Genomic DNA, 22,000 nt, shown 5'->3' on the forward strand with positions numbered 1-22,000 from the left:
TGGTTTTGAAGGCAGTTCTAAACCAATAAAAAAGGACTGAAATGCAGGCCTTAAATGGACAAAAAAATCATTAGTGGAAAAGGCCCGTGATTTCAAGGAGGTTTTGCAGCTACAATAGAAGAATGGGTATAAATTCCTGATTTGAAATTATACATTAGCATAAAATGAATTGATCATATTGAATAAAAAATCACACCTGAAGAAGGCTCCACGGCCGAAACGTTGTGTTTTCTTTCTTCTCTTTTCAGCATGGAATAAACCTATTACTTGTTCATATTGAATGAAATGCTACTGCATAATATGGCAGTCTGCAGGGCTATAGTGATTTCATACTACTATTTACAGTATCTATTTGGCTGTCACATCAGCATGAGGTGAACTACAGTTTATAAGGAAATCTGAGAAGGAAAAAGGAAAGTTAGCACACCATAATCTAGCAACAGCAGCAAAGCTAAAAAGTTCAATATATCAGTGCACTAATTGCAGGACACTCCATAATCGTAAGTTACACAGTGAAGCAGAAATACAGTGCAAAACAGAAATACAGTGTGTTTTTTTTTCTATAAGATGTATGTTATTTAACTTGTTGTTGCTGCTGTTTTTTTATTTTTGGTGTTTCCTTGATGTCTACAGATAGGAGCATACTGTACATGCAAATAATTATTTCATTGCACTTGTGCAAATGACAATAAACTCTACTCTAAAACAGCGGCAACAGCCAATAAGCAGCAAGGCCTGAAAAGGGAGCTCACAGCACAACAGTAAATGCAACAAGTGCTCATGCTGTGAACTGTGGCAATGGGAAGCCGTGCTGGTGGTATCACTTTATATATTGTCCAGGCCGTGAGACAGATTGAACGAACTAGAGATGCAGTCGCACCAGGGGAGTTTTACAAGATGCTGGAAGTTGGCCAGCGAATGATGAATTCCTGATCCCTGCAGAAAGGTGGTTCTCCCCCAGGGGGAGCCACAGAAGAAGGGAGAGGGAAACAGCAACCAGCAGCATGGGCAAAGATGAACACAAAGCATTTGTGGAGTTACAGAGTGGCAAGAGAATGAAGGCAGGAGGGCTGAAAAATTGAATGTTCCAATTATAGAGTACATTGGACCTGTACCTCACATATTTGCAAGGGAAGTCATACTGACAACAAGGTGCAATTTGTACGTCACATTTTGAGCCTTTAGAACTGTTCAAAATGCTCTTGCAGAAATGAAATGGGAAAAATTAGGTGTTAGGAACACCAGTCAGCTTTGATGCGTAATTTGTATCTCTTAAATGATCCACAAAAATTTGGAACTTGAATGCATCTAGAACCCACTGCGAATGGTACGTTTGAATGCTTTCACACAGGATTGTCTCTTAATCCTGAACAAGTACTCAGTTCCCTCTCATAAAAACAAATGTTTGCTTTAAACCTTTGCTGCACTTTTCATAAATAATGTTTAACATATTAAATGCACATTGCTTCCTGTTTAGACTTTTGTACAAATAGTTTCTACAGATTTTGCAGAAAATCTTTTTTTAAATCCAGTTTCCTCCCCAAATTCTCTAAGACATAATAAACCTCTTGATAACACAGAAGAAACAATACATATTTTATGAGCATGGCAACATTTAACAAGCAGCTGGAGAAATGCCAGCCATAGCAATTCAATTTGTATTCTACTCACACTCCCCGGGCAGAAAAGCTATGTATATATAATGGGAAATAGGTCTTTCATATTTCCGTTTGTGCACTTTAAATAAGACTATTTGAGCAATAGGATTTTCAGGAGACTAAATGCCATGAAACAAATTGTGGTACAGAGGCAGAACATTATGTATTTTCAAAAATGAAGATGAGTTAGATATTTCCAAGCCCAGAAAGTCATAAAGACCGAAGAGCTGCCATTTTCTGGGGTTGATGTACAAATTATGAAAGCACCTGCATAATACAAGACTTTAAAGTTACTGTAAATAGCCTAATAAAATCCACATGCTTGGCCAACAATTATTCATACCTTTTCCCAGTTGAATTCAGATGGACTCCATGTTTACACTGGGGTAAGTCTTGGAATATTACACAGCCTTTCTACTCAAAATGTTTGCTGAAATAGTTTCAATTAATTATTCTGAAGAAAAGAAAATGAATGGAATTCTTCTTGTGATTACTAAACAGAGGAGGAATAGAACTGTAGTGAACCTTTTAAGCAATGAGGCTAAATAAAATAGGTAGCAGTACAGAAGACCACTTCCAAGTTTGGATGGTTATTCTGGAAGCTTTAAGAAAGCATGTACTGTAATCATGTCTAAACATAGTAAAAGGAGACAAAAACACAACAGAACTTTGAGTCAAGGACTTAGTATTGATAACAATCTCTGATCAATACTTCTCAGTGCATATGAAGATTAAAAGTGAGAGATGGGACTGTTAAGACAGAGGATGATTTGTGACAGCATTTATAGAATACAATCATCAGAGCGATAATATCTTAGAAAAATAAATGCTATTCTGTTTAATGAAGTTTAGAAACTTCAATGAGCTATCCAAGATATCTTCATTAGAACTGTCAAGTAAATGCTTTCAGAAAATGGAACACACAAGCATTGTCATTCGTTACCAAAAGGGAGTTAAAACCTTACATAAGATGCAATGTCTTGTAAGACTGCTGCTGTTTGTCTTGTAAGAATTAATCAGTACAAACATATTCACAATATTAGAATTTGGAGGTACAGCTATTTTTCTTCAGACTACGTTTGTGAACCAGGAACCTTTCTAAAAGTGATATAAGTACACACAATATTCAGTAAGATGTTATCCCCATTTAATTTATGTTTTCCATTTGTTTTACAAGTTAAGTAATTTATCCAAAGAAATTCAGAAATACTTAAATTAATAAATTCAGCATTACTTTACACAGTAATAATAAGATTCAATATTCTATTAAATTAACTTCCTTCTAGATGGTGTTAATTTTAAACGTAATTCCTTACACAATTAACTTTTTCAATGTAATACATTACATCAATGCATCCTGCTACTGTGCTTCTTGGAACAGTCAAGGACTCACACTGTGTACTGTACATGAAATTAAAGAAAAGTAAAATTGGACAGATCTATTTTTCAGTTCCTTCTCCTTTTTGTAGCATCATCCAGATTTCAAATGAGTTTTTTTTACATTTTTGTCATGTTAAAGATTTATTTTATTTTAACTTCAACAAATAACGTCATGGCTTAACTACACAAGCAATTCCTTTCAGGTAGGACACATATCAGGTAAAACATTAATCAACACATAGGCTGAGGAGTAGTTCATGAATCTCACCATGATAAACTTTGAATAATGAAGTGTTTAACAGCATAGCTATGACCATTAAAGAATCACTTTCACTAAGAAAACACATTCACATCTGAAAGACATTTCAGAAATTCAAAATTTGACTGATATTTTTTACTTTAAATTACATTGCATCTTTGTTCAATGTTATATTGTAACTATGAAAAATGTTTTTTTGTGTGGTGATGATTATGAAGTTATTAAAAAGAATGTACAATTCCCTATGAATACAATCTGTTGTAGCTCTAAAGGATCCTATGAGCTTGTGGATGTTTGTTTGATAGCAGTTAATTCAAATGTAGAGAAGGATGGATTAATTTCATATTTCCTCTCCCACCTGGAAGATCAACATTATCTGTGATTATATTCATGACTTCTGAAGTTTAATTGTTTAGGTCTTCAACAAAACCAGAGAAATAACCTTCTGGAATGACTAACATCTGACTGACAACTGACCTATAACTTAAAGAAACCCTCAATTTATCTTTCTATTACTCTGACTTGTATTATCAATGTATGCCTCTAAGCATCAACAGTAAAAATATAAAACAAGAAAAAGTGCCACTTCAACTTTGTTTTATTAAAACGATTATGATTATTATGAAACAAACTTTGTCATGTCATTCGCCAATCCACTTTATACCATATGGTGTTGCGGGAAGCCGGAGCCTACCTGGCAAGTAATGAGCACAAGGCAAGGTACACCCTGAACGGAGTGCTAGTCCATCGTAGGGACAATTTGGAGGACACGGTAAAGGCCGAGGGGGGAAATTTGGTCCGGACACCAGGATAACTCTCTACTCTTATCAAGAAAAGCCCAGGGATCTTTAATGACCGCTGAGAGTCAGGACCTGGGTTTGACGTTTCATCTGAAAGACAGCGCCCACTACAGTATAGTGTCCCCACCACTATACCAGGGCACCTCACAACTGGCAACCCACTGAAGCTAAGCAGGTGTGAGCCTGGTCAGTACCTGGATAAAAGACCTCCTGGAAAAAACTAAGTTTGCTGCTGGAAGAGGTGTTAGTGGGGCCAGCAGGGGGCGCTCACCCTGCAGTCTATGTGGGTCCTAATGCCCCACTATAGTGATGGGGACCACAATAGGTCCTTACCAATCATGGCCTATGAATCTATGAATTGGCTTCATTACTCTGGTCTCCTCCCCAGTGATAGGTGATGTGTGGTGAGTGTTCTGGCGCACTATGGCTGCCATTGCATCATCCAGGTGGATGCTGCACATTGGTGGTGGTGGTGGGGAGTCCCCATTACCCGTAAAGCGCTTTGAGTGGAGGTTCCAGGAAAGTGCTATATAAGTGTAAGCAATTATTATTATTATTATTATTATTATTATTATTATTATTATTATTATTATTGTTATTATTATTATTATTATATTATTATTATGACTTGTTCCTTCGCAGCCTACGCATGCTGACACAGCTACCCACCTGAACTAAGGAGCAATATATATTTACAATTCTTACCTGATACATGATTGGTTTACTCCCCAAACATTAAAAAAAATTACTCAACATATTTCATCTTTTCATGTATATTTTATGAACAACGTCAGTGAATTATTCCTGGATAGTTCATTAGAATTTGTACTTTTTCTCAGGGTTGTACTCATGCATTTTTATTCATTTTTTAAACAAAACTGCAAAACACAACAAACACATACAGTACATGGATTCTGCTGTAATCACATCTAATCTAGCTGTCCTTCTTTCCATAAGTAAAGCAATATTGATAAAGTGAATTCAACACTTTCTAGAGCATCCCATAAATAACTACTTTGGGTGTGTCAATGCATTGTCTGTAAATACTTTTACATCTGCATTTAATAGTGATAACAGTCAACATCTAGAGTACCGTAACACGTTTGTATTTAAGAAAAAGCAAAGTTAGAGCGTATCTTTGATACCTATGAAAGTCAAACTATGTAAACATTTAACATTAAGAGGGACAAGGTTTTACTACCAACTCCAGGGGTGGAAGCCATCAAAACCAGATCTACACTTCTACATATGGTGAGCAGCTGCCTTTAACTCCTGCAAAGTTTACAGGAGCATCAAACAATTAGTCTGTTCAGTTGATAACTGAAGCAGTTCCAATGGGTTTAAGGATTCCTTTGATCGTGCTAAGTCTATGCCACTTTCAGCAATGTAATGATGTGAATGAATGTCTTGGATAACTTTATTAACCTTTTGAAGTTTAGAGTGCAACATTCTTGTCTCAGTAGAAGTTAGACACTTGTTTTAGGGTTTTTAGTGTACAGTAAGTAACGTACAAAGCCAAAATGTTCAGCATGCTCATTGTTGAACATAGTTGTCTTGTCTCATTAGGAATTCTTTTCTAGCACTGCATTGTGGTTTTAAATCCCAGGTGGGGCAGTGCTATTGTACCCTTGAGTGGGGTACTTCACTCCAATTGCTCTAGTAAAATTCCCTGCCGTATAAATCGGCACAAATGTGAGTCACTTTGGACCAGGACAAATGTTAATTTGTAAGACCTTCAAAAAGGCCTCAGTTTGAAGCACAAAGGGGTTAAAACACCAGTACTAAGCACCAAATCAAAAAGTACAGAACCAGAGCATGATCAGATATGAGGACTGGAAACATACAGTATCTTTGGAAGCAAGGTACTCCAGCACGGAAGGATTCCATGTGTTATGTTCAGGTAGAAGGAAATGCAGTTTTCCACCATTATTTACAATAACCAAATATTGCAAACATTTAAATGTACCTAGATAGATTTTCTAAATAGTTTTAACCAACCACACTAAATACATGTTTTTTTTAAGTTTGGGAAATACTACAATCACCCTGAGCAGCTGTTGGTCAATGTTGCTGATGAGAATGTAATTGAGCAAGACGATGCTCACTGCTTCCCACTGGAATTAGAATAAAAGTTTTTCACTTAGCAACTTTTTAAATTGATAACTCCTGAGAACAAAATCGAAACCCTTAAAAATCCCCTTGAGGTGTCTGTCTAAGGACATTGAGATGGGGACTTCATATTTTTTCTTGCCAAGCCACATGAAAGGGGATGCATGTTCCCATGCGGTGAGGCCATTTTCTCATTGCACAGAAAAGCAATTTTCTTGTTCTTTTTCTTCAGAACTGGAACAGAGAACATAGCCCTTTATAGAAACCCGGGGAATATTTGAGATCTTTCAGTTGCAATACTAAGCCCCCCAAGGTGAGAATTTACAGGTGTGCTTAATTAATGTTTACTTTTGGGTTTTCCACAAATTCCTCAGTCTGCTTTATTGAAGTAGCCCATTTTATTTAAGCAGCCTATTTTATAGGCCACTTTATTTTTTATTTGACCCCTATTATCCTCAAAGAGGACTTAAACACAGTGACCCTTTTAAAGTGTACTATATAACTACTACCCTTCCTCTGTGTCTGTTGTAACTTGGTATTTTTATTGTCTATAGTTTCTTTATTATTACATTTCTTTATTATGGTCACTATTAATTAATTAAACTCCTCAAATATGAAACAGATTATAACCTTTACACTGGCCAAAAGTCGTCATTCTTTCCAGTTTTTTGCAAATACACTTTTCAGGTTTGCTACAATGTTCCAAGTGCTGGTAGCTGGTAGAACAAACATCAGAAAATTCAGATATTATGACATGCAGCAAGTGAATTTCACATGTACACTTACCTTAGGTGCAAAGACACTGCAATATTTGTTATACTTAAGAGTGTGCAGTGAGCAGCTCAATTGCCAACTAATCTTTGCACCTTTTTAAACCACTTTACTGTTTGTTAAGGTACAGTGGTTAATTTACTGACGGCTTCAGACTGTTGGTCACTTCTTCTCCTTCCAGAATTAAGTGCAACTTTTGATATGGTCAACGAAAACGTCCTCATGCATTGCATAGATGATCATCATAGGTTTATCACTGCTAACAGTTCCTATTTCGCTACAAGGAACCACAGAACCACACAAATCTCGAAAATCTTTTAATTTGACTTTGTTTTACTTGCTCAGGGTTCTGTCTCTGTTCTCTCTTTACTAGTTAGTGTTTATACTGTATGTTGCCATTTGCCATCATTGATTTGCATTTCACTGCTATGGTTAGATTTACATTACCACATCAATACTACTGCAGCGTTACTTTAACGGCTTCTGTCCAAAAATATAAGATATGCTCACAATAAATCTTTTATTACTGTGGCAAAATCCACTATGTTGGTGACATCAGTGTTGGTTACGGTGCTGAAATTAAACAATTGACAGAAGGTAGCAACCTTGGTGTCACTTTTGATCCTATGCCACCATTTGAAGCTCATTTTGGGATCATCTGCATAACACTACACAGTTGAAACCCTTGCTCTTGCAGTATGATGATGAAATAATGATCAAAGTATCACAATTAGACTACTGTAATGCCTTGCTCAGTGGGATATTTCCTAAGGTACTGAAGAGACTTCAGTACAGTATGTCCACAGTTCTGTAACTATATATACCCTCTATTAACCCCCTACCTCTTTATTGCACCAGCTGTCTGTGAAATTTAGAATGGGTTTTTCCTGCTTAAGTACAATGCGAGACTCTGAATACTCCAACTTTTCTTAAGGACTTATTAAATGTATAGGCCAACTCTTAATCTGGATTTGCAGATTCAGTCCTCTGCAGGCTTCCTAAAGCTTTTAAAGTGTAATTTAGCTTGAATATTGGTTTAGAGGGTCAATTTGTTATGGCTGTCTTTTATGGTCTCCTTTTTCTTCTACTATGCACATTACATGTGCGGTTTTACTTTGAAGTTTCTTGAAAAACACTTATAAGTAAAACAGTATGATGATCATCATGATGTGTCCTCATTTGGGTCTTAAACCAAATGGTAGAGACCAACTCACAGCTATCCCATAATTCCAGCACACAAGTTTATAATTCCTGGGCAGACATTCTGTCAGCTGAAGATTTGTAACTGTGTTTTAAAATTAGCTGGAGAAAACATTCTTTTTTATATATAATTCTGCCTGTCTAATGCAACACCACTACTCCAGTCGTCTGCAAACAGGCCTAATCCATCATCTTCCCTTCTGAAAGGTTTTGTTTTGGTGAAGGTATGATCTTTTTCTTACACTGTGATTTAAAGTTTGTTTGCCGTTTCTCTCAGTAAAGCCATTTTGCTGATCCCACGGACTAAAAGCAGCATTTCTTTCTGATCCCTCTGTCTTCTCATCCCAGCAGTTTACAGTCTTATCTACTCTGCTATACATAGCGGTCATGGATTACCCTTTAACCTAGCTGTCTCCAGTGTGGTTAAGCATTCTGTTGTATGTGTAAACCTACCATAAAATGAAAAACAGCACGGTTCAGCAGAAATACATTACATAAAGCTGGATGGTATGTGCTGCACTGCAGAGATATTGGCCTATCTTTATCAGTTTAAGCACAAAGGATAAATAAAAAGACCTTAGAAATGCTAAACATGCTACTTCCTCCTTATAAAGGTCATTATCACAGTGTCAACTAATAACTTTTTCACAGAAGCATTAAGTTCTACCATCTTTTTAAACAATACTGTACTGTATAAGAACCATATTTATACAAACAGAACAAAGGCTGTAACTAATTGACTGTTTAGTGACAATTTTAGTGTTTAGAGTTTTATTTAAATTTAAAAAATGTGTTTTTATGAAAGTAACTGCTGTGCAATCTGTGAATTTGAATGTAAAAATGGTTTCTACTTCAAAAACATTGAGCAGGTCCACCTACAACTTGAAAACTGTAAAGCCGGTTAAAAATTCAGGTTTCAGTGTTGAGCCTTTGAGTATTTCAGATTCAGTAAGTACAGCTAGGACCAAATTATTTCAATATCTATTTTACATGACTTTCTAATTCCATACTTTTTCTTCATTTTATTCCTTTTTCTGATTTAGTCATTCTTTTATGCCGCAACTAACACAGGATTACAAGAAGTGTCCTGTAGCTAAATAAGAGTTATTTTAAACAAAAGCAACTGAACATCTCTTTCAAGAGTTTCTCATTTTGAAATGGATATTCTTGGCATTTTGTTTAAAAAATGAAAAACTATCAGATAGAAGATCCTTCTAGTCCAGTTAGACAGGGTAAAAATCCCATTATTTCTTGACTATAACTTAACAATTTAAAAAACATACTATGCTATGTGGAGAATTTACTATGTTTTCCTTCTTTTGGCTGACAAAATATGACATTATCGTCTGGGGCTAACAATCGTAATCTCTTTTTCTCCCGGGCATCAAGGCAGCAGTTTCTACCACAAAGAATATTTCTGATTCCATTAAAGGTGGCAGTGGTAGTGAGGGAGGTTCAAAAAATTTGCATTTAAATGCAGTTTTAGAAAATAAAGCAGGATTCAAGCCAGGGGAAAGGACCCTAGAACTGTCGAAACAACTAAGGACAAAGTGCCAGTGAATACAAATATTGTTGCGAGTGCTTTGTGGTGATAAGAGAAAGGCTGTTTGAAATATATTTTCTCCTTTTCTTCAGAGATATGTATTAGATTGGGAGAGGGTCTAAGGTTATCGTGCGCAAATGAGCAAGGAACATAGATTTAGGCTAGGGATGCGCCAAAGAAAGGATGCTTCCTGTCACAAACACAAACCACATCTTATGAGCAGCAGAGTGAAAGTCTTTCACATTTCCGTTTTCTTTTTTAGTTGTCAAAAGTTTTCACACTGGCCACAGCCCACTCTCTTTACCAGCACCGGCTATCTTCATCTGGGCCGTTCACACTGAAGCGGAGTGGGATCAGGGAGGCTAAGGTGAAACTTCATCAGCATGCACAGCATCATATTCATCAATGCCAATCCAGCAAAGGACAATTTGCAACTTATTTTGTGAAGAGCAAATGAAATCCCTAACTGGAGAGAGCTTGTAACCGCCATTGCACTGCAGTAACAGATCGACTTATTGCTCATTTCTAATGTGATCGGATCTCACTCTCTTTCTACCCACCAGTACTAACAAATTACATTTCCATGTTTAAAACATCAGGAACATACCTAAACCAGACTGCAATACTTCACGCTAAATCTGGCATTCTATTAAAAAACAAAAATGGTCTGAAAGATCAATGATTATTACTGCTTGATACTATTTACTATTAGTACTGGTCTTATTTTGTAAGCTGAACAGTAGGGCCAGTAAATCCTTAGTGGTAAGAAAACAATATCTGTCCACAGAGACCAGCGTAGCTCCTCTGATTCATAGCTCTTCTAAAAAGGGTGCCATCAGCAGCAGCATGCACCTGGTGAATCTCTGAAATACAATATTGCCAGAACCCATTTAGCATCCCTGAGACACAAACATGCTGAAACAATTAAGGAATAATCAATGTTTTTTTTTCCCTCCCCAGGAATGTCAGACATGACAGATTCATATATAAACACCTAAAACTGGAACAGGTTATGACAGGCAGTAAAGTTTGAGCCACATTTGTTCTTTGGGAAACACAGCTGAATGAGCTGCAGTAACTGGCCATGAACATCAAAATACACCAGTAAGGTATGACGTAAACCCAGAGGTAGCAATCCCTATAAGAGAAGATGTTGTTCTTCCCAACCAAAAGCAAGCCATTCATCCCAGCTAGCTTGATTCATTGCCGGTACAACCTCCCCTGGCCATCACCTGCCAATGAATGAGTGCCAACAATGTAGTTCCAGATTGTTCCAGATTCCAACAGTACGTTGTGTAAAGAAACACCGCCTTTTCTTGGACTTAAATACACTTCTTCACAGCCTGCATTTCAATCACATTTCAACAAAGTACGTCACATTTCCTGCATAAAAATATCTTCTTGGCTTGAAAATTCAACTACCAACACACTCTTTACCATGGATAGGTTATCTGGAGTCGAGTTTTTGTGGGCCACATCCTGTAGGTTGTCCAGAGCTCTTTAAATCATTAACTACTGAAGACCTTTCAAAAGTGTTAAACTAGCTGAGTTGACCAAATACACTAATTGAGTTCACACAGATCGTTAAAAGTCCAGGAGCAAGAACCCATATTAATAACCTGTGGTTCAGGTAAACCTGTGATTCAAAAACAGATCTGCAGTAGATTTTCTTTCGTTGCTGAAAATTCAAAGCCATTCATCTTTTCATGAGTACAGCTAATCTTTTTATGACAAATAGATCACCATCCCATTCTCTGTTTAATAACAATGCATGAAAGTTTATTGAAGTCAAAAACTGGAGTTATAGATCAGGCCTCCAGTGAAAATACAAGCATTTAAGTCATTATAGCAGTGGCAAAATGAGCTGTCATAGCTAAAAAGACTAAAAGTCCTTTCTTTTAGACAAAGGTTGCAAAAGGTTCAAGTGTCAATATTGATTGATACCAGTTCAAAAATCAGTTGTAGAACATTGTAGTTTTAAGAAGATGAGCTTTCTGGAGTGTAGTCTTTACAGAAAATGAACTGTCAAGAGCTCTCAGTATTAAATCCCAAATTTTATTTTTAAAGATCACAATGATAGATGCTGTAAAATATAAATTACATAAAGATGTTTCATGGTTTAATTTGGTTTCAGAAATTCAGAAGTGTTTTAGTATTTATATCATAAAACTATTTGTATCTCTTAGTAACCTTCATGTTCCCTTGCCAAAATACTCTCTTAGTGTCTCCTTTAAAATGTAATTTTCCACGAGTGTGAAGATTTTTTTTCCAATGTAGACACTTGAAAGAGCCCTATCCCAATATCCATATGACATGCACAGGAGACCAGTATCCAAGCGGAATATTGTAATGGCCTCTTAATAATTGATCAAAGAGACAAATGTAAATGTTCTTGTAATGCACACACTGAATGGTTTTACTGAAACAGAATACTTAAACAACAATCTAAGATTGTAATTAAGTTATTATACACCAAAATGTGGAAGATAACATAGTTCAGATTTTACCATTGAAAATAGTTCTAATAGTTATTTTAATATTCAGTTATATTAATAATGAAAACTGCTTTTATATCAGCTTTACTTACACTATATAAGGATCTGAATCACTGAGGGATAACACTGTTTTTTTCCATGTATAAAACTCTATTCATGAACTAATATTATTGCACTCACAAGGGCTTCCAATTAGAACTTGTACCAGTGTTAAAATCTGCTGGATTAATATAAAAAACTGAGGTCATATTCTGTAAAAAAAGGCCTTTGCATGTTAGATTCCGGTATTTCTCATAGCAATGCTGCCAGAGTACAGAGTTGAGCTACTTTCCAGTGACATAATTAGGTCACTAGGGGCACAAGCCTTTTGAACTGTTAGTGATAAGAAAGGAACAGTCACACACTCACTGACAGTGCATGATACCAATTTACAGTAGATCACATTTAATAACCTATATGCTGACAACTCAAAATCAGTTCAGTTTCATACATTCTCCAATTCACTTGGACAGCTATAAACTGCAGGCAAGCAGGAATATTTACAATCAACAGCACAAAACAACTGCTTAAGCTGCGGAATGAAACTAATGAAAATCAAAATTGAATTAAATTGAGTGCTAACAAGACAAGGAGGGGAAAGTTCTGCAGTTGTGCAGCACCAGCGGCAATTTATCTGCAATGAAAAAATAAAGTGTCAAACCACTAGTGCAAAGGGAACCGGAAAGGAAAGAGACATTTTACAGAAAATAGTCTACAAATACCCCTTATCTTATACATACTGTAGATAGGTTCCATAGGTCTTTCACCTGTATAGCATGGAAACTGAGACTGAAATGAAGTGCATTGGCAGCACAGTGGCTCAGTGGTTAGCATTATGGACTTTGAGCGCTGGGGATCTGGGGTGCAATGCGCCCAATGCTAGCCGGGATAGCTCCAGCTCCACCGTGATCCTGAATTGGAAGAAGACATTAGAAAATGTACAGATGGATGGTAAAATGCATTGCCCATCTAAGATATTAGAGGATGTTATATTCTATAGAAGTGATCTCTCATGTTAAAAGTAAGGGAAGTTGTCCCAGCACATCATATGCCCTGAAGACTGTAAAGTAGCAGCAGACCAGGCCTTTTCTTAATGTGCTGTGCTTTAGGGAAGAAAGATCATGTAAATGAGCTCACCAAAGGCATATTGTAACTGTTGGTGCACATGGCTCCGGTGCATAAATTCAGACAGCCTCGAAGGTTTACAGACAGGTAGATGGAAAAAAACAAATGTATGCCATGATGTGCTTCAGACAGAAATAAATGAAAGACATAAATGCCGCTGAGATTAACTGACACACCAGGGTATTCTCTAATAATTTGGTAGGGCAGTATGTAAGGGAAAACAACCAGAGAATGCAGATGTACAGTATTCCAGATGAGAAATAAAATAAATTTATAACCCTTGATAAAACAGTGTATGTTCTATTCTCAATTACCTGAGGCTACATTTCTGAGACAGTAATTCCTGGAATATGTTTATTCATTTATTGTCTTCCAGTCTAACTATGATCCTTAATTACTGTGCTTCATTCTCAGTCACAAAGAGCTAACTAACAGTACACCATTCAGCTCAAAATTGTACTCCTGTCATTTTCTACCATCTGACTCCTGTAAAGTTCAAGAGAGCAGTATTACGCCTTATATCCTGATCTTGGAAGCTAAGCAAGGATTGCAATTGTCAGTGGGATGTACTGTAGGATGGAACACATCTAAAGGAAACCTAGCCATTGCTATGTAGAATTACTAGACCAGTAGGCGGTGCTCTTTGGTGTCTTGGGACCAGATATTCAAAACTAATGCCCCTGTATGAGCAGTGACACTGTGCCATATCAAGAGTCATGCTTCATATGAGAAGTTAGGGTTGAGTGGTGGCACTGTGGCTAAGGATCTGTGGCTGGAAGGTTGCCTCTTCAAATTCCACAGCCGGCAGAGGAATCCTACTCTGTTAGGCCCCTGAGCAAGGCCCTTAACCCCAGCTGCTTCAGGGGTGCCGTATAAATGGCTGACCCTGCACTCTGACCCCAAGCTTCTCTCTCCCTTGTCTGTGTGCCTGTGTCTCATGGAGAGCAAGTTGGGGTATGCAAAAAAGACAAATTCCTAATGCAAGAAATTGTATATGGCTAATAAAGTGATCTTATCTTTTCTTAAACTAAGGCCCTGACTACACATCCATCCATTAAAGATTCCACAGCCCTGTAAGTGCAGAAGCATTAACTTTAGCGTCCTGGCTAAACTCCACTTGGGGTACCTAGCAAACTTTAATTTTCTGCTGACTTCTAATAGAAAATTAAAGTGTGAAATAAATTAATATTACTAATTGACAATCAAAATAACCAGAGGCAAAAACTAAACCATCCACTAGGGCAAATTATCTCTATCATTAGGAGCCAGCCGTTACAAAATCATTCACTGCCTTGACATTAATATGGATAAATCATCACAACAAGTAGGCATTAAATCTCACTGGGATGTTAATTATTGCTTAAGGTGTGCTTAAGATAATGTAATATCTCAAGCAGCTATTGCTAATATAGAAATTTAAGTACATCATCACTCATACCATTTCTTTTTTTAATTCCAAATAACTACATTTATTCTCTGTTCATTGAGGGACATTCACAACATCACACAAATCTATGTGCTGTCAGCCCAGTCATTTCTTTTCACTCCCAGTAGGCCTGAAGAAACAGAACCTGCTGAGGTTCCCTTTTAACAAGAACGTCTCTGTTCTCACCTAGAGCCAAGTGCAGTCTCTAATCTGCCCAGTACTGACTTCATTCTGGTCACCGGAGATTGTAGGGCTTAACTGGCAAAAGCCACATTTTGGGATCGAGCAACTTGTACACAGCTGAAATACCAAAACCAAGAATCGGAATTACCAATATCTCACAACACCACATCTAATCAGGAAGTCCAGAGATTAGCATCTAAATCTAGGCTCCGCTTCATTCACCAGAGAAGGAAGTAATAGTCTGTTACTGGAGATGGGAGGAATAGTATTATATTGTGTCTCTGTTGTGTTTGTGAATACGTTTTGCTGATCAGTAATCAGCCTTTCTTTTAAAGTCCTTATGAAAAACAGTTTAAGAAAAACGTACCTGTAACACTCATTCCCCAAATTAAAGTGACTTTTGAATACCTTTTCAACTTCCTGTACAACAGTTATGTGCCCTTATAACTCGTAAAATACAGGTGTGATTAAATGAAATTTCAAGCTTGACTTAAATGCTTTTTCATGTATCAAACGTCAGCTTTTTTTTACTTTGAGCTCATGAAGCATTGCTGCAGTTTATGTAGTCAGACAGATGCTGGGGGGGTGAAACATTGTATAATTAATCATCAAAAGCCATATCTTCTTCTTGTCGATAAGTGACTTGCCTGCTTTGCAAGCCAGACATTCTACATTTGTCAGTCTGAGAACATTGTCAACTCTAGTGACGTATTGAGATACAAGCAGGCTGGTGACTAAATAAAAATGCAGGTAAAAAAATTGCTAAGCCATTGCGTTTGGAAGTTACATTTTTCTTGGAACATTTATTTTAAAAAAACTAAAATAAGTCGCCACGTGTTGCAGAGTAACCCAACTGCTGAGTGCAACTCTGCAGTTCTGAGACTAGATAAAGATTTATTGGGGGATGAGCTTGCAAACGGCAAAGCATTTATTTATTTCTTCCATGGGAGAGCAATATTTAATAAGCAACTCACATTTAAGAAGGGATGTAATCACTAGAGCGAGCCTATTTATTTCATCCTTTTTCATCTCCCAGTAATTTAGATCAGATTTCTGTTCCTCTGTCTTCTTATCAAGCACTAAACAACATCATGAGATGCTGTCTCCGCCGCAAATTATTTTGCTCGCTTTTTTCCTTGCGAACTGTCATGTCCCCTGCGCCTCATCAATCAGCCTGACATTATCTCAATTTAACACCCTGAATCGCCCAAATCATCAGATTTATGCAAATCTAACAGGTTGTTCTCACGGCTGAATAGCTCTAAACCGTAGCCTCATTTACACGCAAATCTCTTCCTCATAAAATCCACCCTCTGTGACTTCTCAGGCATGTTTGTTAGGGATAAGGAAGCCTGATATTTGCAGTTTAGTACTTAATACTTGTCGATTCTGTTTTGACATACGGTCAAGCATAATAGTATAAGTAGATTTTTAAAAGTACTTGGCTGGTTCTGTTCTAAATGAGGATTAATGATGCAGGAATTGCCATCCTTTGTTTCGAGCAATGTAAATGCAAGCTGTGATACAGGCGTAATTAAAACAATGCATGATCCAAATGCAGCTATCAGGTATTCAGATAGAACATAAATTCAGAAAGTTCAATAACAGTTTACGGAGGTAGCGGCAATCTATTCTGCTCTTACAAAAGGATGTTTCATCCAATTTGTTTTTCTGTATCACAATATTTCCCTCTTGGCAGTTTGGGAAAAGGTCACCTTGCCGACATAGAAATGTGCAGATTTCAGCCATGCGCCACTGAGATTGATATTGGGGAACCTGAACATTTGTAAGTAGAAATGAGACTCCAAGCCATTCAGCAGAAACGTTCTCATTTATAAAGAACAATAATCCAAGTGATCATCATAAAAGCATGATATATGATACTTTCAGATGGATCACTGTCTCTACTCGGCACTTTGTGTGGGACTCTAAAAATGGGATTTATTGAATTTACACCAGCAACATCCTTTTTGCATGTCTGCTTATTTTCTTTAGTGGTCAGAGCAAGACCCATTGCCAAACTTGTACCAGAGCTGATTAAAAGAGAAGCTAGAGAGGATGATAACAGCAGAGATGTTCTGGCGCTTTGACATTCAACTCCTGACACCCAGAGACAAAATCAATCGATAATCAAAGATTATTCTGCCACAGGCACTCTGCGACAGCAATTGCAGTTCGCAAATTGGCATTTTTCCATCACCTATGCCCCGAGACCTTCAAACTGGTTTTATTTTATAAGAGTTGTGACAAATTTTAAAGGACCTAAACAGGCAGATAATGACCTGTGGAGGCGTCTGTGAGCCCACAGCATTCACGCTTTGTTTACAGTGGTTGAGATGTAATGGCAGATAGAAGCTGTTGTGTCCTGGTTGTTTGGGGTAATGTTCATCATTCCAAAAGCCTTTTATCAGCAGTTTATCCCACAGTAAGAACAAAAGAGAAATACAAATCTCTTTTACACACAATCCAGATTTTGTTGGTACTCTTTTTTTCCCTATACAAATGAATCAGTAAAAAAGTTGTCACCTATTTAAACAAACCCTCTTTTCCTGAGCATAGTATTAGCATGTAAATTATAGGGCCAAACAGGAGAAAAAATAGAGGATTATTTATTTAAAATAAAGAAGAGCTGCGTCTCATTTTAAGGAAGTGAGCCTTATTAGAAGATAATAATTATTCCCAATATTTCAAATCTTTATTCCCATTGAGGATCAATTTTGTCTTCGTTTTTTGTGTTCATTTTAAGAAATCAAGGGGATTTGGTTTATCGATTGTCATTAGTACTAACAATTCCTGAGGAATTAGAAGTAAAAGATAAATAGAAGCAGTGAATAAAATAGGGAAATGCGCAGAACATTAAAAGACATTGCAATTAACAATTGCCGTTTACCGTAAAATAAAAGATATTATGTGCTTTGGAGCCACCTAGTGGAATTATGTATTAAGACATGCAAGTAAAAACGTAAATTTCACTGACATTTACCCTGACAATATAGGTTTAGAATAATAGACGAGTTTTTAAGGAAATAAAAGTTTTGTGTAATTGGTAAAAAATTCAATTAGTGTGTGTATACACAGGATTTCTTTGTAGGGACTGTTAAATCTTTTTTTTTGCAAAATCAGTTTCAATTCAACACTAAATTATGACCTTTGAAGAAAGTTCAGACGACGAAAGAGAAATTGGTAGTTTTGTATCATTTGCAAAATTCTCTTCTCTAGAAAAATCACCTCTTCAAAGAAAAGTCACAGCAGTAGTCACATAAACTAGAAATGCTGCAGGCATTTAAGCACTGGTGAAGGTCACCTTGTTAGACAAAAGGAAAAAGAAAAATATTAATATATTGATATTAAGAAGTACTTAAAGTATATCAAGGATGTAATTAATGATGCAGGGAAAATTTCTAGTGATTGGCCTTCTGATATTTTAAATATTTTACAGTGTATTGGTCATCTCATGTCCACCAGGGAAACACACACAATGAATTATGCAAATCAGAATTAGTTAGCTTGTGGGTACCAATTAGACCCAAGCAGTGAGCTTCATTTAAGCTGTGATGCTGCTTTTTTCTGGGGGGGGGGGGGGGTCTGTTACAGTTCTATTACCTAAAACCATACATATTTATGCCCTTATTATTCCAGTGGTTTTCAGAGATTTTTGAAGTGGTGCTTATAACACTTTTTAACTTTTATTTATTTGTTTTAATTTTCATCAGAAAGCGACAAATGAAGTCTGGGAAATCACACTGGGAAATCTGACCACAGCCGCCGTAAACATGCCACACAAACACCCTCATCTGTAACAGCTGTTGTTACTACTGAGTTTCCAGCTGCTAGCTGCTTCCTTCTCCCTCTTGTCCATACGATCTCCCCTCCTCCGATTGCTCAAATTACAGCAATTCTGCTTTACATAATGTCTGAACTTACCGGCACACAAAACGATTTGTATAAAGTCACAGATACAGAGCCAATTTCTTTCCAGAGAAAACCCAAGATGGTCTTTTATTTCTCATCAATAATTCCACTTTGTTCATTAATGGAATATGCTGTAAACGTACACTGAAAGAGAACTATACACCTTGGTAAATTAGCGCAGCAGAAAACAGGCTCTGAGATATTAATTGGCCCCTGAAGTATCTGCCCATTGGGAAGAGACTTACCTGTCTGCCCTCTGGGATGGTGGTTTGTGGCGGACATCAGCGTGCAGCACAGCATTATCATATAGACCAGGAGGAGCCCTTGAATTGGCAGGAGTGACCTGCTGCACAATTTCATCCTGAAGAGCAAACACTGGCAGGAATAAGAAAACACAAAGTTAGAGGAAAGCCAAGAAAGGAAATGTGTACACATGTTGGGGAAAAAAAACAGCTGACTACAAAGATGTTTTTAAAGCACTAACAGATGGCCAACAGCTCAGAATATAAAAGAAACTGAAAAATGGCAATTAATGAATTTATCCTTGGATAGAATGCAGTTGAATGTTTTTCTTTTTTTAATTTTGCCTAGTCTGCTTTCCAAACAAATGTCTTTAACACAAGCATGACTATGTCCTATCAAACTTTAGCAAAGGCTAAATGTTCTCTAGGAACAATAAACCCAGAGATCATGACAAAATATTGGAAGAAGATGATTTCTGCATTTGAGTTAATCTTGTTTTTGAAGATTACCTGAATGATCACACCAGAAATCTCAATCTCTCAACAAACCCCAGATGAAAGGAACAAGCCCTGAGAAAAGAAACGGACTTCCAAAGGCTGTGTACCTTCAGAGGAGAAAAATAACTAATGACCTACTGACACCCCTGAGACTTTTTTTTCTCCAGATACCTTGTGACAAGAATACCAGCATCATTTAATTTCCATCAGAACATTAGAAACATAATCATCTGCAATGAGTCGTAAAACATCACTGAAACGCAATCGAAAGGCACAAGTAGAAACTAAGACAAAGTGCATTTAAAATCAAGAACAAGAAGTATTTCTTTACACAAAATGTTGTGGAAGTATGTCACAAGCTTCAAAGCCATGTCACTGAAACTAATACCCTGACTTCTATCAAGAAACAACCAGATGAGATCCTTGGATTAATTAGTTACTGAAAAACAGAAAGGAAGGGTCAAACGAACCCCTTCGATTTGTAAATTTATCAACTGTAAATTCTTAGGATTTGCACTTCACAGTTGCTGCAGGTGGAATGCCATCCATGCTATTGAGTTTTCACAGCTGGAAATCAACACAGGCCTTAGCTAACAAAAAGCAATTTTACATGTTCGTCTAGGCAGAGAATTAAACCTTCTATTAGTGAAATGGTTCAGTCTCTGCACTGCAAATAACCAGCTTGTCATATCAAACCAGACAAAGTGTTTTCACTTTGGTTCATCTTCATGGGCTGACACAATGCTATAACAATTAATAATAACAGCTTGCACTGTCTTTATCCTAAATCACTTCACATTCAGGAAGAGACCCGCTTCATCCATCTGAAGATCCACACCCTGTTGGTGATGCATGATGCTATTTTGCACCTGTTTCTACACCGCACAGTACAACTGGTGGAAAAGCGAGAAAACACTCCACCATCTGAATTAAGGGAGACATTTTTGAGAGGCCAGACTGTTCAAGATTAAAGTGGAACTCAGGCAGCAGCACACAGGGATTAATACCCTTACTCTTACACTCATTGCCATGGTATCTTTCATAAATGTGCTCATAATCGGGACCTTAGTTTAATGTCTCATAAAAAAAAGAAAGAATGGCACATTTTACAGCACAGTGTCCCTGGTCAACATATAGTATAAAGTAATTGATTCAGAAATGCAGGTTCAGAGGAAAGATCACCACCTACTGGTTAACCAACACCATTTACAGCAGCAACCTGTTTTTTTTTAATACTCCCATCCCAGTAGTGACCAGGCCCAGCCTTTACTTAGCTTCTTAAGTCTGATTTGATCTGACTACAACGTGGAAACACTGCTGTGGGTGTTTCATTCCACTCTTATTTCTGAAGCAGAGAGACACAGTGTACAGCTTTGCTGAGCAGACCAGAGGGGTGAATGAAAATGTGTGCCTGAAGTGCATATAATCTAAAAAACATCCAATGTTTTATGCTGGAGGCAGTACATAACTCGAAACCTTGGTTTTCAGACAATGGCACTGGGTGAAATGTCCTGCTGTAGTCTGTTCTCTATAGTTCTGTGACAATCAAACTAGAATTTTACTGTCAGGTCTCAAGCGTTGCATATACATAAACATGACAAAACACGATTTTGTCTAAACAGTAGTACAGGTAGTTTGTAAGGGTCAGAAGGAAGAAACAATATGCAAAATAAAAACTGACATAGAAGAGAGATCCACAGAAAACACCAGAACTCTCTGTGGTCGTAAGCAAGAAAATAGGGCTCACTTGGAGCTAAAACAAAGATGGCAAAGCTCACTACAGAGAAAACCAAAAAGGTGCCAAAGAATCATACTTTTTTGTCAGAAATGCCACTAGAAGAAAGAATTAATTTCCTCCTTGCTCTCAGTAACACTTGCATGATATCTGGTTTGTAAAGCGAAGACCACTAGAAGAAACACAGCAGTGCTCTCAGATAAGGAATCAATGTTACCTAATAAGAAGACATAATAACAGAGGTGGGTCTTATACAGCTCTGTGGGTCGTGTAAAGCTTTTGCCCTCAGAGTGAATTAATGGGCTTAACTCCTTTGGCAAGCTTCGGACAGGGAAGCAGTTAAACACATCACTAGATCGCTTGCCATGCTGTTCGGCTCTGGCAAGCTCCAGAGTTAGAGCTAGATGACAAGATGAGTTTACATCCTTTTCCCACTGGTGTGGAACCACCAGATAGCGAAAACAGGGAAAGGACCCAGAGGAGAATTCCCGTTTATTTTGTTAACTGTGAAATACTTTGTAGCGTCCCTTGCAAAGCTCTGGTAGACACGATCAAAGTCAACGTGAGCCTGTGTAGCAGGTTGAATTCAAAGCCAGAAACTAAGCCTACTGCACATCAGTTCATT

General features: G+C 37.3%; 1 protein-coding gene across 2 annotated transcripts in view; it reads right to left on the minus strand.

Moving 5' to 3' along the window:
• The window catches only part of LOC148661868 (chemokine-like protein TAFA-4), a 51,940-nt gene that overhangs the window by 17,512 nt on the left and 12,428 nt on the right, over positions 1–22,000 (minus strand). The window contains exon 2 of one of the 2 annotated variants that reach the window (XM_088636284.1): positions 19,146–19,275. In XM_088636284.1, coding sequence (XP_088492410.1) covers positions 19,146–19,260 — 115 coding nt within the window. In that variant the 5' untranslated portion in view covers positions 19,261–19,275. Of the gene's footprint in view, positions 1–196; positions 3,374–19,145; positions 19,276–22,000 lie in introns of those variants that run through there. The other variant, XM_088636285.1, reaches the window with a different exon arrangement.

Source organism: Lepisosteus platostomus, chromosome 6, assembly GCF_059453375.1.
Source record: "Lepisosteus platostomus isolate fLepPlt1 chromosome 6, fLepPlt1.hap1, whole genome shotgun sequence".
NCBI classification, from domain to species: Eukaryota; Metazoa; Chordata; class Actinopteri; order Semionotiformes; family Lepisosteidae; genus Lepisosteus; species Lepisosteus platostomus.